The 16541-nt window shown below is 37.1% G+C and overlaps 1 protein-coding gene across 3 annotated transcripts in view; it reads right to left on the bottom strand.

Annotated features, from left to right (window-relative positions):
• Positions 1-284: 284 nt before the first annotated feature.
• The window catches only part of MYO16 (myosin XVI), a 550393-nt gene continuing 534136 nt past the window's right edge, over positions 285-16541 (bottom strand). For all 3 annotated transcript variants that reach the window (XM_033105065.1, XM_033105062.1, XM_033105063.1), the window contains exon 35: positions 285-1648. In XM_033105065.1, the coding sequence (XP_032960956.1) occupies positions 1421-1648 (228 nt within the window). In that variant the 3' untranslated portion in view covers positions 285-1420. The remainder of the gene's footprint in view (positions 1649-16541) is intronic.

Below are 16541 nucleotides of genomic sequence, written 5' to 3'. Positions count from 1 at the left end.
CATCCCCTGGTCTGTTGGCCTATTATGATTCCTAAATAATGAGCATATTATTCCTAAAACTGACAGATGCCTACATAATTATATCTAAATAACCACGAAAGCTTTATTTGAAAACAAGCCACTAGACCCCGAAGCTTGCAAAATGTTGTGAAAAGAACACATGAAGGGAGGCTGGATGAATGAGATCACTTAATTGCCCCTACTTCTCAGGAAACAGAAGCATTCATGGAAGACAACAACAATAAATACATAGAACCACAGAAGCACATATTTGTACCCTTTTATTGGCACAGTAACTTTTCAAAGGCTGGTATGAATAAAAAGTTCTGAGTAGCAAGACATGATGGAGAGTCTGATGCCACTGCTCAGAACTCCCTGGCAGCCAACAGAAGAACATCAATAAACAAGGCAGTTGCATTACAGGAGGGTTGAGGGTATACAGCAGGTGAGCCATGCAGTGGCGCTCTGAGAGGACAGTTGTCTTATTATGTAGTATTACTGCTCAAGCCAGTAAACCTCAGCGTGCTTATCTGTACTGTGAAGACCTTGGAATGGATATGACCCTTTCATACCACCAGCCATGAATTGGAAGCCATACATGTGGAGTGATGCAAAATTTCCTGTAACCTATGGTGAAGTCGGCAGATGAGTTTTAACTAGAGCTCACAACCCCCATATCCAGAAATACAGGGCATAGGAAGGAACTGCCTCCTAATCAATGAATGAAACAAAGCGTGCGACTTGGTCCATATGTTTGCAGGGCTTAACACGGGCGAAGCTAAAACAACAACATAGTCCTATAATATTTAGGTACTTTCGGTTTAAAAATGGTATGTAAAAGAAAAAAAAATCTAGAAATGATTTTTTTTAAATCTGTATTTTGAAGAAAGGGAGCACCACCAACTGCATAAAGTTATAAAATACAGTAATAAACATGTAAATAATTTTCAGGTTTGTAATTCCAATAAAACATAACGCCTACAAAGAAATAAAACATATGTCCTGCAGAGTGTATTATAGTAAAACGATCGGAGTACAATAAACATGTGGTCGGACACACAAAAACAAGTGTACAGTGTGCATGGATCCTTCCTCTCCTCCACGACTCTTCCCTCTCTCACTTCATCCACACTGTTCATGGCCTTTCTCTTACTACCAAGGGGTAGCATGGCCCTATAACCACGAAGCCTGACAATCAGAGTGTATCCCCACAGAACGGGTAAGAAAACACACACACACACACACACACACACACACACACACACACACACGGAATCTGGTGTATTTAACTTCTCTGTCCTGTGCTTTTCTGTGTAAATGCGTGGAGAAAGCACCCAGCATGTAGCAGAGGCAGCCTTCTGTCACTGCAGTCTGGAATCTGTAGGCAGTTTTATGCTGTGAGTCTGCAATTCGGACCACATCAAATAGTCGTGTCCCAGAACTCAGAAGGCAGCCTGCTGCAGGAGGCCCCTTCAGGCTTCTTCAGAAGAGTTGGCTTTTTGCAAGGAGGTGGGGGAGGTGCTCTGGGCTCTGAGTGCTGCAGGATTTGCTGCCAGTCTTCTCTTTCCTCACAGAGCTTCCGCCTCCAGTCTAGAAGTTCCTGCAGGGCCACACTTTCATTCTCTGAGAGCTTCAGCTGATGGATTACCTGTGGGAGGGAAGAGGGAAACAAAAAGAGCAGCACCAAATACATATTGTGAATGAGAAGTAGAATAGCAACACCTGGATGCCAAGGGGCTGGAGTGGAATCGAAAGAGATACCAAGAATTCCCTACACAACCTCCAGGCACTCAGCAAATGGCATCCGGCCAGGCCAGCTGTGGGCTGCTGAATTAGGATGATGAGTGGAACAAAACATTTAGGATAGGTACACGGGTTAACACGTTACACACCTCCAGGTGATACAATAGAGACTCAAATGCCCTTTGCCCTCTATTATTATATACATTCTTATGACATCGTGTACTTTTTCTCCATTGAATTTATTACAATCATAATTCTGTCTGATATTTTCGGATTTCTCAATTTTCACCCCATTCTAGGATCCACTCCTCCATTTACATACAGTTACTAGTTAATATCTTTGAAGGTAATATGACCCCACTCTGCCCACCATGCATCAGCCCAAGGATGGACCTCTACTCAACAGGACCCATTTATAGTCAATGGTAACAGAGGACTACACTAACATAGAAACTGTTTCCAAGAGATAGGTGTGGCAAGGGACAGCCACTGAAACATCAAACAGGCTCAGTGGAGACAGAGGAGCTGCGCTTGAGGACACCTGCAACTTCACTGGGGTGTCGGTGCATGTGCTATGTGGTGGCAGTCAATCAAAGCAGTGATCTAAACTGGCAGCTGTGTGCTCTCTCAGACCTTGAGACTGCAGAGATGGGAATTTTAGGGACCTTTGCAGGAGAGCATCAAAGTGCGCAAGTATCAGCTACTTCCTCTCGCTTCCTTAGCGCATTGGAAGAGAGACACCTGGAGACTGAGCTTGTCCTCTGATGGCAGCTGGGCCACTTCAGGACAAGCAGGTGACACTGCGATGGGCTCCCCTTTTGCCAGTACCCAGCAATCTATAACAGCTGGACATTGCAGAAACCGACTTTTCTATCATTTTAAAAGTGAGTATTTTGGTTTTAAAGAATGAGACATGGACAATAAATGAAAGTGGAAATACTGGGGGAGAAGTCAGAGGACATGAGAGGGCTCCTCCCACCTTCCAAAGCACCTACTACTTTGTTTCAGGGCCAGTTCCATCCTCTTCATCAAAACAGAAAAAATCAAAGCAGGACACATGTGGTTGGCTCTTATGTGAAAACAGGCACTTGAAAGAAGCATGGGTAGTCAGCGTTCCAGGACAATTCTAAAACCAACACCTTCACCCAGACACCTGAGCCTACTGTTTACTTAGGGAAGAAGATTTTGAAGGCTAGAATCAAGGAAATGGGCAACACATCGAGACATGGTGTTATAACTCAGAAACCAGGAGGTCAAACCCATATCCAGAAAGTATAAGTAGATTTCTAGAGCTGGTTTTTAGCAAAAGGAGTTTCCCAAAATTGAGTTTACAGACAGGGAAAAAAAATTAAAAAAACCCAAACAAACAAAAAAACCCTAAGTGTGGAAAATAGGACTGGGATTGCCCAATCCCTGAAGTAACTTACAGGCACCAACAGAAAGTGAGCTGCTAAAGCAACACACTCCACTTACAAGGGTATTTTTTTGCTAGTGTCCAGGACTGCACCAGAATAACCTGGAAATGAGGCATTCTCCTGCTGGGAAGACTTTTGTGAGGCCAGATTGCTTCTATTGTCAGGGAAGTGAGCCAAGAAAACAGGGTGGAGGATGTCCATAAAAATTATTTATTTAATAAACACGTTAGAGTGCTAAATATGTGCTAAGTATTTCTCTAAGCACCTTAGAATGTTAACTTATGCGATTCTGCTAAGAACTCTATTAAGTAGTGTTAGCATTTTGCAGATGACGACCCTGATGCACAGACAAGCTAAGTGATTTGCCCAAAGTCAAACAGAAAATGGTGGAATCAGGCAGGCCTACTCCAGAGTCTGTCCTCTGAACTATTACTCTACAGTGCTTATCATTTACTTAACAGTTGGTGTCCAGGATCTGATACGTGCTAAAGACCAGGGTCTTTGTACCATCTCCCATTTCCCTTCATTTTCTGAATGGAATTTCAGTGAAATCTGTATGTTTCCTCCACTAATGTATTTCAGTTCCTCTATTTTCTCCACTAGTGTATGCAATGTTGATTATAGTGTCATTAACTCTATGAATAATGAATATCTGTATATATGTTCCTCGGCATACATCCAGCATATAATAGCAACTTATGAAAATGCTGTTATTGGATTTATTTTTATGAGAGAATATTTAATTGATGGAACGGTACCTCTACCATATCATTTGATTATTTTCCCAAAACTTCCTTGAGATACCATCTTTCCTAACTAACACAACTTCATATTGATCTACTTAGAAACAAAACAAGGAACTTCTACTTCTGCATAGGCTATTGGCAAGTTACTGCTTCCATCACAAAAATGATAAAAAAGGGGTAAATTACAAAAATCATTTTAAAACATCACAAACCTCTGGCAAAACTGAGAACTAGAGAAACTGAAATTCTGGATGGAGAGAATCTTTCTGAGTGAAAGAAAAGAAAAACCATATGATATTTTGCAGGTGCATGGGACTAGTGACACAAATTGGAGACTTGAGGACCCTCAAAGGCATGGCCATTTTCCCCAAGGGAAATTTGTTAAGTTCTTCAATTGTAAGAATAAATGGTGCCTTGGGCCAACAACTTATAAAAATTAGAATGAAATCTACAATGATAGAGACGCTGCAGAAGCAAAAATAGGGGAGATGATAACCTCAAGCACCTAACTAGTCTCATCTTCAAGACTTACAGGCTTGAAATCTGAGTAGGGCACGTGACTGGAAAATGGGGCCAGGAGCTCTGAAATGCAGAGCGGGAGCTACTATAATGTTTCAGTGCTAAGGAACAAAGACCTGACAGGTTCTCAATCAAAGCTCAGGAGGGTGCAGCCGGAGGATTAGAGGAGAACCAGAGGTAGACTGGTTCTCCACACAGTTCAGTTTATGATTAGATTAAGGTGACCACCCCTTGCCTTTGCTTCCTAACAGAGGATGATGGAAGCCTTTTAGATGGGAAACATCACTAGAGCATCTACAGTTTGTGTACACACAATGCTGTCTGTACAACCTGAAATTATTTTACATGTGAAGATACAAGGAAATTTACTAAAGATCAAAAGATGAAACAGATTCACAGATGATCCAGTTTGAGAGTTAGCATATACTTTAAAATCCCTATGATTAAATGTGTAAGAGAAGCGAGAAAAAGATGAGCAACTAGAAGAAATAGCAGTATAGACATAAATATAAAAAGAGTACCAGAAGTAGAAGAGATATAAAGAATGTGGCAAAGCAATCTTTAAAGAGATGTTTCCAAAACTTGTGAACAGCATCAACGCACACATTTAAGAAGCTCAGCAAACCACACAAAGATAAGCACACACACTATCACCAACAGTAAAAAAAACATAAGGCAGACCGTATTAAAAATGCCACAGGCCAAAGACAAAAAAAAGAAGAAAAAAAGCTTTAAAAATCCAGAGGAAAAAGACACATTACCATCAAAGGGAAAACAATGAGAGAAAAAGCTGACTTGTATGTAAACAGCAACATTGGAAGCCAGAAGAAAGTAATTCAACCTAGAATTCTATACACATAAAATATCCCTCAAAAATGAAAGTAAAATAAAAGTATTTTTGGACCAACAAAAGTGAGGATATTTGCCATCAAAAGCCCTATGTGTACATTTTTTTTAAGGTGAAAGAAAATGATCCCAGATGCAAACATGGAAATTTAAGAGAGAATTAAGGACACTGGAATTAAATGCAGGGGTAAATATAAGTCATATGTTTGCAATGTCTTATAGGCTTTAAATTTTATGTAAAACAAGAATGGAAGCCAACAATAACTACAAAAGTCAGGTAGGGTTACATGGAGTTTAGAGGTTCTAAGGTTCTAGCAGTATTAGGAAAATGGTAAAAAGTAATAAAATCTGTCAACATGCAATATAGGTCAAGGATGCATGTTTTATTTTTCAGTGAAACTACAAGAATAGTGAGAGAATGTATAATTAGTAAGTTAACATAAGGGAAACATGAAATAATAAGTATTCAATTAACTAAAAGAATGTAACAATGGAGGCCACCTCCTAACAAAGCAGAGTAAAGGCTAAAAACCAGGCTAACGGAATCCACATCTCCACCCAGCCGTTGGCGTTGCTCTTCCATAGACTGATGGCATGTGCTGGATGGTGTGAGCATACAACTCTGTTCTCATACCAAGAATAAAACATATCCATTCTATATTTCTTCTCAACATTAAACTCTTTTCAACACCTTTTCATAATGACCAAAAATATATAATAGGTGTGGCCCTCTTCGAAGACTTTCATAATAGGAACAGATGTACAAATTTAGTCACTCCATAGAAGCAGCACCGATCTACTGAGAGTGACTTTCAGTGGCTTCTGATCTGAATTAGGCTTGTGGGGAGATATTTTGACATAAATGTCCCAAATCCCCTAAGTCATTGCTATAGTGAGAAAAAAAAAAGGGTTCTCTACCCTTTCAAAGCTTCTCAATATTTATTAAAACTATCTGAATTCCCAAGTACATTATAAAAGGTGAAACTTATACATACAGACCATTAGAAAGCACTTTCTTAATGAGGATATTGATGTCTTGAATAATGTAGTGAGTAGAGAAGAATGCCATCTTTGAATCAACAACCAAGAGCTTTCGATGCTTCCTTGATAAGCAAAAATTTGACTGATGTTTGCAATAATCAACTAATGCTCAGAATAAACCCTTTCATTGAGAGATCCCATGGAACTTTATTTTCTATTATGAAGATTAATAGGTATTGAGTAAAATCTAATAGGTATATAAAGATAGTTGCCAGAATGGCATAAATGAGATGTTAAAATATTAACATTATTGATCGTTATTTAAAAAAAAAAGCAGCAAAGAATCTTCATAGGTTGTGTCTTAAAGGAAGGTAAAAATTCTGTGTAATACAGGACATATGATAGGTCATGACTCTCGATATAGTGCAGCGCAGGGGGCTTTTAAAAATTATGCTCTGTGAGACAATAGAAGATCAGAAGATGAAGACAGTGTGCCCTGACTAATGACGTTTAATCTGCCTTATTTAGGTTTATCAAATGTATCAGATTGTGAAGCAGAAGAATCATTATTTGTCACAGATGGTGAGACGGCTTTAATCTTTAGAATCACAAACAAATGTAACTATAAAGGCTATTTTAAAATGGTGGTTAAGTAATATTTAAGTAACAAAAAGTGTTTGCAATATTATTCAGCCCTGTAAAAATATCTAAATCAATGTTTCTCCATTTTTTACGTTTCAGGATTTATTTCTAAGAACAAAAACGCTCACAGCTTCCCTTATCGTTATTGATATTTCCCAATAAATTACATATTATCATTAAAAAGGCAATAATGATTTTCTAACAAGAATTTTAGTTTTGATATTGAAAGGGAGTCATTTCTTTTCAGAAAGGTAAGAAATGACTGGGGATTAAGGACGCTGCTAGCAATGTGGCCGTGGAGTCAGCTGGCTTCACACCAGGTCTCCTTTACCCAGATTTATTTGGAGGATCAGGATGCCATATTGGTGTGTTTGAACTTAAATCCTGTTTTCCATTGCTTTAGAAGATACTTTTCTGCTCCAAGTCACCACGTCGGGTAGCTAGTCACTTATTTATTTTCTTTTCTGGCCTGTTTTATATAATAGTGTTTGTATGCCAAATCACAGCCTTTCAGAACCAGAAGGCAAGCGTTATAACTGGGAAAGTAAAGTGTCCCATACCTAGGAACATTTGGGAGTCTACATTTCACTGCTCCTGTCCTCCATGGCTATGACAAATGTCCTGCTTTTAAAGGAATGTTTAGACATGCCAATCACACAAGTGTCTGAATGAGTCGCAGGTAACCTAGAGACGGAACGAGCCAAAAAAGGGAGGTTTTTAAAACTTTTTTTTTTCTTTTTTATCATTTATCTGGGAAAGGAAGTTCTATGGAGCAGGGTCTGTAGAGACTTCAAAGAGGTGGTAACTTTTGATCTAAATTTTGAAAAATGAGATGGTCAACCAGTTGGAAAAGGGGGAAAGAAAAGGTAGGGAGAGGTGTTACCACAGAGTTCGAGGTAGATCAGTGCCAGTAATGACTTTGAATTTTACTGTTTAACAGGGGATAATAAAACCACGGACTCTGAGGTTGGTTTGAGCAGAGATGCTATGGTTGACAAACCTGGACTCTTGGGTCAGTGTGCCTGGAGTGAAATCCTAAATTTGCCACCTAATGGTTGTATAACCTTAAGCAAGTCTACCAGCTTCCTCATGTGTAAAGTGAGTTCACAGCAATATTCTGCCTCAAAAGCATGGATAAGAATTACATGAGGAACATATGTGGGCTACTTAAAAGTGAGTGTCTATATATGTGGGCTAATATGATTTTGTCATTGTTAGCTCTTTGACTTGAGAAAATCCCCAAACATTCTGCATTATGATTATCCTGATGATTCAATCAGACAACATTAAATGAAAGCACTTCTCACAATTTATGGTCCTATAGAAATATAACATAGTCTCTTCCTTATTAATAAGAAGCTGCCAAAATACTGAGCAACACACTGGATTGATAACATAATGATGATTTACATATGATTTAAAACTAACGAAAGTTATACAGGAAGAAAATGATGAAAGGTCTAGAGGTTTCTTTGCATTTCAGAAGTAAGATAAAAAGGCTATACACATATTTAAACAACTGTTAAAGGTGTCTTATATTGAGATTCGTACATGTAGTTTCAGGCCTGTCAAGCAGTAACTAATTCTACCCACAGCAATCAGCATTTGTTCTTTTTAAAATTTTTTTGAATTTTTATTTTTATTATATTTTTTAAAAAGGTAATGTAATTGTGTTTTGGATACTTTGAATACCTACTTTTTAAGTTAGTGCTCAGTGAGATTTTATTTTCTGACTTTGTATTTTATTTACAAAATGATTGACACAAGTAAGATTATTTATATTGTTACAGATTAATGAGAAAAGAGTAGATGGATTTAATATGAAAGTAAGGCATTCTCCTCCAAGAAAAAGGTAATTGATTTGACAGCGTACAGTAGGTTGCCCAGCAGTTCAAACAGAAAAAAAGTGACAGAGACTTGTGTAAAACCAAAGGCACGACATGGTAAAAATGTCCTGAAGTTCATAGAATCTGAGTCAGTACCATATTCATATTTTCAACAGTAGTTTCATGTCAGCTAACCAAAATCATACATAATATAAAATGATGTAATTTTTTTTTTTTGCTTTAGTAGATTTTTGTTCTACTGAATTTGTAAATTCGCTTTAGTTTTTTTTTTTTTTTTTAATTTATTGGGGTGACAATTGTTAGTAGAATTACATAGATTTCAGTTGTGCAATTCTGAATCACATCATCCATAAATCACACTGTGTGTTCACCACCCAGAGTCAGCTCCCCTTCCATCACCGTACATTTGATCCCCCTCACCCTCATCCCCCACCCCCCAACCCCCTTACGCTCTGGTAACCACCAAATTACGTTCCCCAGATTAATTTTCAAACCCCGTGGCCATCCTGTGGTCACCGACTGCCCTCCAATCCCCTCACCCTCCCCCCCACCCCCCACTCCCCCCGCCCATCTAGCAACCCTCAGTTTTTCCTCATTGTCTCCCAAACAGTTTCTGATTAGCTGTAATGAGAGCTAAAAGTATAAAGAGATTTTATATAACAATGTACTTATACATTGAATTAACATAAAATAATTTAAGAAATGTTAAAAATCAAGGACAATTTTTCTTTTAAAAAGGGTCATACATATTATGAAAGTGAGAAAAATGCTGACTGATGTGGGTAGAATTAGTTACTGCTTAACAAGCCTAGGGTGTGCTTCGGAGTCCACAGTGAGTGAATTAATCTCTGTCCCACACAATGCATCCAAGTGCACTAATTAGAGGGCTAAAGTTTGAATGCCTGGATGTATGAGAGAAGGGACAAATGTTATCACAGCACAGGCATACCTCATTTTATTGCACTTTACTTTACTATGCTCTGCAGATGTTGCGTTTTTTACAAATTGAATATTTGTGGCAACCCTGAGTCCAGCAAGTCTACCAGTGCCATCTTCCAACCAGCTCAAATGATGGGGAACACTTTTTAGCAAGACACTATTTTTAAATTAAGACATGTATATGGTTTTTTAAAGACATAATGCTATTGCCCTCTTAATAGAGTACCACATATTGTAAACATAAATTTTGTATGCACTGAGAAAGCAAAAAAATTGTGCAACTTGCTTTATTGTGGTATTTACTTTATTGTGGTGGTCTTGAACCCACAATATCTCTGAGGTATGTCTGTATATTAGACCTGTGGTTTCAGTTGTTTTTTTGTTTGTTTGTTTGTTTGTTTGGTTTTTGGAAACTTAGGTGCAATTGGATACCTCACCTCCATCAAGGCCAGGGAACGGAAAGACAGAGAGGGCCTTTAAGTAATGCCAGACTGACCCTGGACCAATTCTCATACTTCAAATGAAATTTACATCTCACAGATTCAGATAAGGCCCTTTTAAACACTATAAAGCCCGGGGAACTTACTAAAAATGCTCTGCAGCTCTGAAATCACATAGGGTGTGGGTGGTCCCAGATCCATCAGTTACTTTGGATTCAGACGTGTCTAGATGGATTTCAATGGCTAGTGAGTGGGGTCACTGAAATGAGTGGGGCAGTCAGTACAGACTTCAGGGTGGCTAAAGAATGTGATGCCTTAAACAATGAAATAAGCTTATCCTATGCTGTGGTTTGAATGTTTGTGTCCCCCAAAATTCACGTTGGAATCCTAATGCCCAAAGTGATGGCATTAGGGGCTGGGGCCTTTGGAAAGTGATTAGGTCATGAGGGTGGAAACTTCATGAATGGGATTCGTGCTTTTACAACACAGATCGCACAGAGCTCCCTCACCCCTTCTGTCATGTGAGGACAGTGACATGTCTGCAACCTGGAAGACAGCCCTCACCTGACCATGCTGGATTCCTGATCTCCGAATTCCAGCCTCCAGAATGAAGACATGAGTTTCTGTTGTTTATAAGCCACAGCGTCTGTGGTATTTTGTTACAGCAACCCAAACGGGCTAAGACATCTTATGCCTAAAAGTATTACTTTGGGATGGCATGGAAAAAAAATGGTACAACTTTATAACAGGTAGAAAACTCAGGTTTCTAGAAAAGGGCACAGTCAATCTGTCAGCTAAAAGTTTTCGAAAGCATTTTTTTTTTAATGGAGAAACTAATAATATATTGGAAATTATTCTGTGATTTTTATTTTTAAATTTGACATTTGAAAGAGATCTGAAAGTTAGAGCTTGGGGGCCACTTGTGATTCAGTATGACACAATCTAGAGGGGAAACACATGATGTTTTAAAGGCTTAATGAGGTTTATCACTTATATATCTATATATACCATGTTTCCCGAAAATAAGACTTAGTCAATCAGCTCTAATGTGTCTTTTGGAGCAAAAATTAATATAAGACCTGGCATTATATTATATTATATTATATTATATTATATTATATTATATTATATTATTACATTATATCATAGACCTGATCTTATATTATAGTAAAATAAGACCAAGTCTTCTATTAATTTTTGCCCCAAAAGACGCATGAGAGCTGATTGTCCGGCTAGGTCTTAGTTTTGGGGAAACACGGTATTAATTTTTAATAGTTGTCTGTTGTGTCATTAATAGAGTTCTTCTATAAGATGAACTAATTAAAAATTAAATATAAATTTTCTTTACTTCCTGTGGATATGCATTTCTATGAACAATATTAATAAATGGAAATTAATAATTTGCTGCTGATTTTTACCTTAAGTCTTTCCCTTCTAGGATAAAAATAGGCTTTGTTAAATAATTCATATGTAAAATCATGTTACTGTTCATTTGTCACAGAATTGATTTTTCTATTGACTATTCACCCAAAGGTGAAAAGAGGCATTTACTGACATTTATGGAAATTAAAAGAAGGAAACATCCTGACTGACTGAATAGTGAGTATTAGTGTTTCAAATGCAAATCCCATTTCTACTTGATGCTAAGAAAATGTTGGAGGAAAAGCATTAAAAAAAATTGATACTTGAAAATCACAGTTTTGAAAAACCAAACTTGAAAAACCAAAGTTTATCTAAGTAGATCTTAAAGATGTGGCATAAAATAAAATGTGATTCAAAAAAGTCTGATTAAAGGGCTGTATATTTCCATACTTCTAAAAAAAAAAAAATTAAGAAAATGATCTGAAAGTAAGAAGAGCATTTTTGGTTTAAGCAGGAAAGATTTGATCCTTCCTAATTTAGAAATAGTCACTTTTACAGCAATTCAATTAAGTTCATTCTTGCTATTTTGTTTTCTTCGTTGCCTAAGGGTTAAATAAATGGGAAAACATCCCTTATAAGGCATGTTACAAGTTCTACTGGAAACAAGAGTCGCTGTATCCAGACAACTGGCAGTGAGGGAGGCGAGAGAGAATCTTAATTTTTTACCTTGTCTGTACACTTTGATTTCTTAAAAAAAAAAAATAACCACTGTTCTTTACTTCTATAAGAAGTAATGTTATATTGGAACATATTTAATATAATTTAAATGGACATTTATTTGCAATTTGCAGCTGATTTTTAGTTCATAGCTATGATTAAAAATGGACTCTGATGAATAAATGCATGTTTCTTTCTATTAATGGAAAGTTATAAAATAGAAATTTATGATTGTACAGCACATCATGCAATATAATTAATTTGTGACATTTCAGGATATGGATTTTGTATGAGCTCTGGTCTCTTACCTCAATTCACTTAAAAATCATGGCAGTATAAATGACTAATATAATGTAACAAAAATTGATAACATATATTTAGAGTATTCTTATAGTAATGACATATTATAGTAATGGGGTGCAAATCCAGGGAGTATATGCAAAAACATAAATCTATTATATTGGAAACAGAGAAAGTAAGAGTATTACAGTTCCTCTAAAAATATTTTTTCTTGGGATTATATGGGAGACTCACTGCAAACACTAGGAGGTATTACTGAAGAAAATTAATCCACTAAATTTTTTCTCCAAAGAATAAATCTGTTCATATAATTTTCTTATTCAAAAATCTTCAATGCTGCTGCTGTGCCCTAGCCTAGAAAATCAAGTCCACACACGTTAGCATGTTACATGCAATCCTTTATTTTCTGGACACACTAATTATTCCAGCTTCATCATCATCCATTCTCACATAGTCTATATATGCAGCCCAATCAGATGCACCCAGAACACACTCTGTGATTCTATTTATCTTATCTAGAGTAGTCCCAGGTCAGATGCCCAAATATGGAATCCTCTGTGGTTCCAAGGCCCATCTTTAAAAGTCATCTCCATGATGTTGTTTTCTATTCTTGAAGCATTTTCACATGTTATTATTATAATAAATTCTCATAACCGTGTGAAATAAGCAGGTTAAGTATTATTAGCCTAATTTCACAGATGCTGAAATTCATCTTCAAAACCCAGACTCACTTGGCTAGTAAGTGGCAAAGGCAGACACAAATTCAAATACATTGCATTTAGGCAAAGGCAGACACAAATTCAAATACATTGCATTTAGGCAATCTTAGATACTAAGTACATTGTCCTCCAAGAAATTTTCCTTGTCTTAAAATCAATGAACACATGTGCTTTAAATGATTATGAAATGGAAGGTGCTGTGATGAGTTCTACAGGACTTAGAATCACACAATATGACCTGTTCCTGCAAGAAGCATCCATTCAAAATGAGCAAGACATAAACACATAGTTAAATGCAAAAGTGCTTAACCAAGACACGAAAGCAAAAAATGACATGGCAGCACAGTATTAATTGACTAATAAATTGTATAATTAAAAACATAATTTTTGTTGTTAGAATACAGAGGAGACATGACTCATTTCGAAGCAACATGGCCAAGAAATTCATATGGGCTGTGGGTTTTTTTTCTGGATCAAAAGGATGAATAGAATGCAAAAAGAAGAAAAGACATTTGGATTGAATGGTATAAGGAATGGTGTTCATAATTTTGTTCATGTCTGCATTTACAATTACAAAAAACACAAGAGAAAAGTACCTTGCAACATGGTGTTGGACATGAGAGTTGGCTTTGAACTAGCAGTAGAGCTGCGAATAAGTCTTTCCCTACTTGTTTAATTAGCCAATATCTTAATTTACATTGCTGTGTAGGATGTAGTTTACCTGTTATTAACTTCTTAAGGTATTTTTTTCTGGAAACAACCACAATCTGTATGTTATGATGTTAAATATAGTAAATAAATAAGAATGAAGAAAACATTTTATGAAACTGGATGTTAAAAAAAAATGTTAACTCAATTGAAACAGATATTAAAAATCAGCTATAATTAAGAAAGGGGCATCTGGCAACTCCACTGGCCATGGAATTTACTTCACGGGGCAGAGCATCTCCTCTGTCATCAACCTTGATTCTCCCTCCAAAATTTAGTTACCAGTTCAGTCACCCACTTGAAAACCAGAGGTAAAAGAGGTAATTCTTTATAATCATTAAATGCACCAAAAAGTTTCTAAAAATATTAAATATTTCTTGGGGTGCCCAACTTGTTATAGGGGAGTAACTTTGTCCCTGAGGAAAATTAAGTCCATTTTGAGGACTAGTTTTACAGAAGAAGGAACGAGGAGGCTGGATTCCAAGCCTGCTGCCTACGTGCTACCAGACACAGCGCTCAGGCAGACATTAATCAATCGAACAGAACATACCATCCGAAACCTATTGAGCAAAGAGATCCCATTGTAATGGCCATTCCCATAATTAAACCTATTACAAAGTAGCTACAGGCTGTACCTTACAAAAGTTAAAGGTAAATCTGCCCCTGTTCTTTTTGTGCCCTTCAGAAGTTCCCCATACCAAGATATTTTCCTGGAAACAAGAAACATGTATAAACCCTACCCCAATGGGTGGAGAGGGTCTCTCTTCCACTAGCAATTACAGACCACCACGCTGTCTGCAGGGTGGCTTTTTCATACTTAATCTCTGCTAAATAAACTTACTTTCATTTTAAACTCTGTATCTGCTCACATTTGAATTCTTGCCTACATGAAGCCAAGTACCTTCTTGGCCTAGGACTTGAGTGCCCACTCTGGGGGATTTGCTGTGCCAGTATCACATTGATTGAGACATTTCTGAGACCAGTTGTTAAGAGTTACAAGCTTTGGTTTTATACATATGTGTGACTTGGTGGGAGCACCACTGATCATTATTTTGCATTAAAATGTCTCATAAGCAATATTCCAATAATTCGATCATCACAAGATATGAACAGGCACAATTTTGCTATTGGAAAGAATAAAGATGGCTACATAATGGAGGTTAAATGAAGTACTATAAAAAATAATGCTCAGCAGCAACATGTGAAACATTAAACCAAATAAATGATGAAGAATGTTAGTTAGTGCTACCCAAGATGCTCTAACAGGCTGACCACAAATACCAGTGGCTTGGTACAAAAGAAGTACATTACTCACATTAAGGCCAAAAGGGATATTTCTGATCAGTGGATGATCTTCCATGTTGTCATCCATGTTGCAGCTTCTTGGATCTTGGAGTATTCTATATCTAGCTTTTGGATGGGAAAAGGCACTGAATATTCATAGGCAAATGGAGGTTTATATGGATCAAGCTGGAAGTGGATCACATCCATTCCATTGGCTAGATTTCAGTCACATGACTACTTCTAACCACAAAGGAGGCTGGGAAATGTAGTGCTTATAAATTATGGATTTGGTGGGCACAGTGTCTGCCACTGTGACCCTGGGGTCAATTACAGTGTCTTGAAGACACAGTCATGGTGAATAATGCAGGTATAAATGCCAGACAAAATAGGGAAAGGAAAATGTATTTCAGGAAGGATTAGGAAGGAAAAGAGAAGATTTTGCTGAAGTAGGCAACATATGAGAGGAAATCTTTTTTAAATCAAGACTTATTTCTAAAAAAAGATAATACAAATCACATGCAAGTGTATAAAATTAATTTAAATCCACTTGGGCTTCAAAAATCCAGGCTTTTTATATCATCAACTTCATGACACTTCTTTGCAATGTCACAGTTCATCTTTTTTAGAACCTATTTCTGACAGAATCAGAAATACAAAATGACAGTTTCAAATAATAACATAATCATAGAAACCAGAGAAAAATCAGGTCTCAAGGTGTTCTAGAGTGAAAAAAAAACAAAACCCTTCATCCAAGTTTGCTGATTATGTTTTAGCACAATGGAAGAAGGCGCTACACTAAACAAGCCAGGAAATCTGGGGCCCTGATTCGCAGGTGTCTCTCTTTCAATTCTCTGTTATCTTGAGCAGCAATAGAGCTATTTGTCTCATATTTTCTTCTACTTACAGAAAAGGCAAATTTAGCCTTTACTTATATTCTAAGCAGACTAAAGTTTCTAAAATTGGTAAATGGGTTTGAAGAAAGACAACACAATACAGTCCTACTTGATATTTTACATTTAGCCTTTTGCTGTAGTTTATATCTTAAAAGTATCCATTTTCTTGAGTTAACTTTTTATAGTTAATGGTAATTCCAACTTCTTTTCCTTTAAACACCTAGTAATACGTTGAGTTACTCCACTCCAGCCACACTGGCCATCTTGCAATTCAGACATGCTTCTTAGAGCTTTTGCTGTTCTCCCCCCTGAAATGCTCTCCCCTGAAATCAACTAACTTCCTGAATTCCTTACTTTATGTTTGCTCAATGAGGCCTTTTTGACAGCCTGATTTAAAATTACAACTCAAACCAACCTTCTTCCACACCATTCTTGTCACT

The sequence above is a fragment of the Rhinolophus ferrumequinum genome, chromosome 4 (genome assembly GCF_004115265.2).
Source record: "Rhinolophus ferrumequinum isolate MPI-CBG mRhiFer1 chromosome 4, mRhiFer1_v1.p, whole genome shotgun sequence".
In the NCBI taxonomy this organism is placed as follows: domain Eukaryota; kingdom Metazoa; phylum Chordata; class Mammalia; order Chiroptera; family Rhinolophidae; genus Rhinolophus; species Rhinolophus ferrumequinum.
Note: the sequence above shows the minus strand (reverse complement) of the source record. Positions and strands in the feature narration are given on the sequence as shown.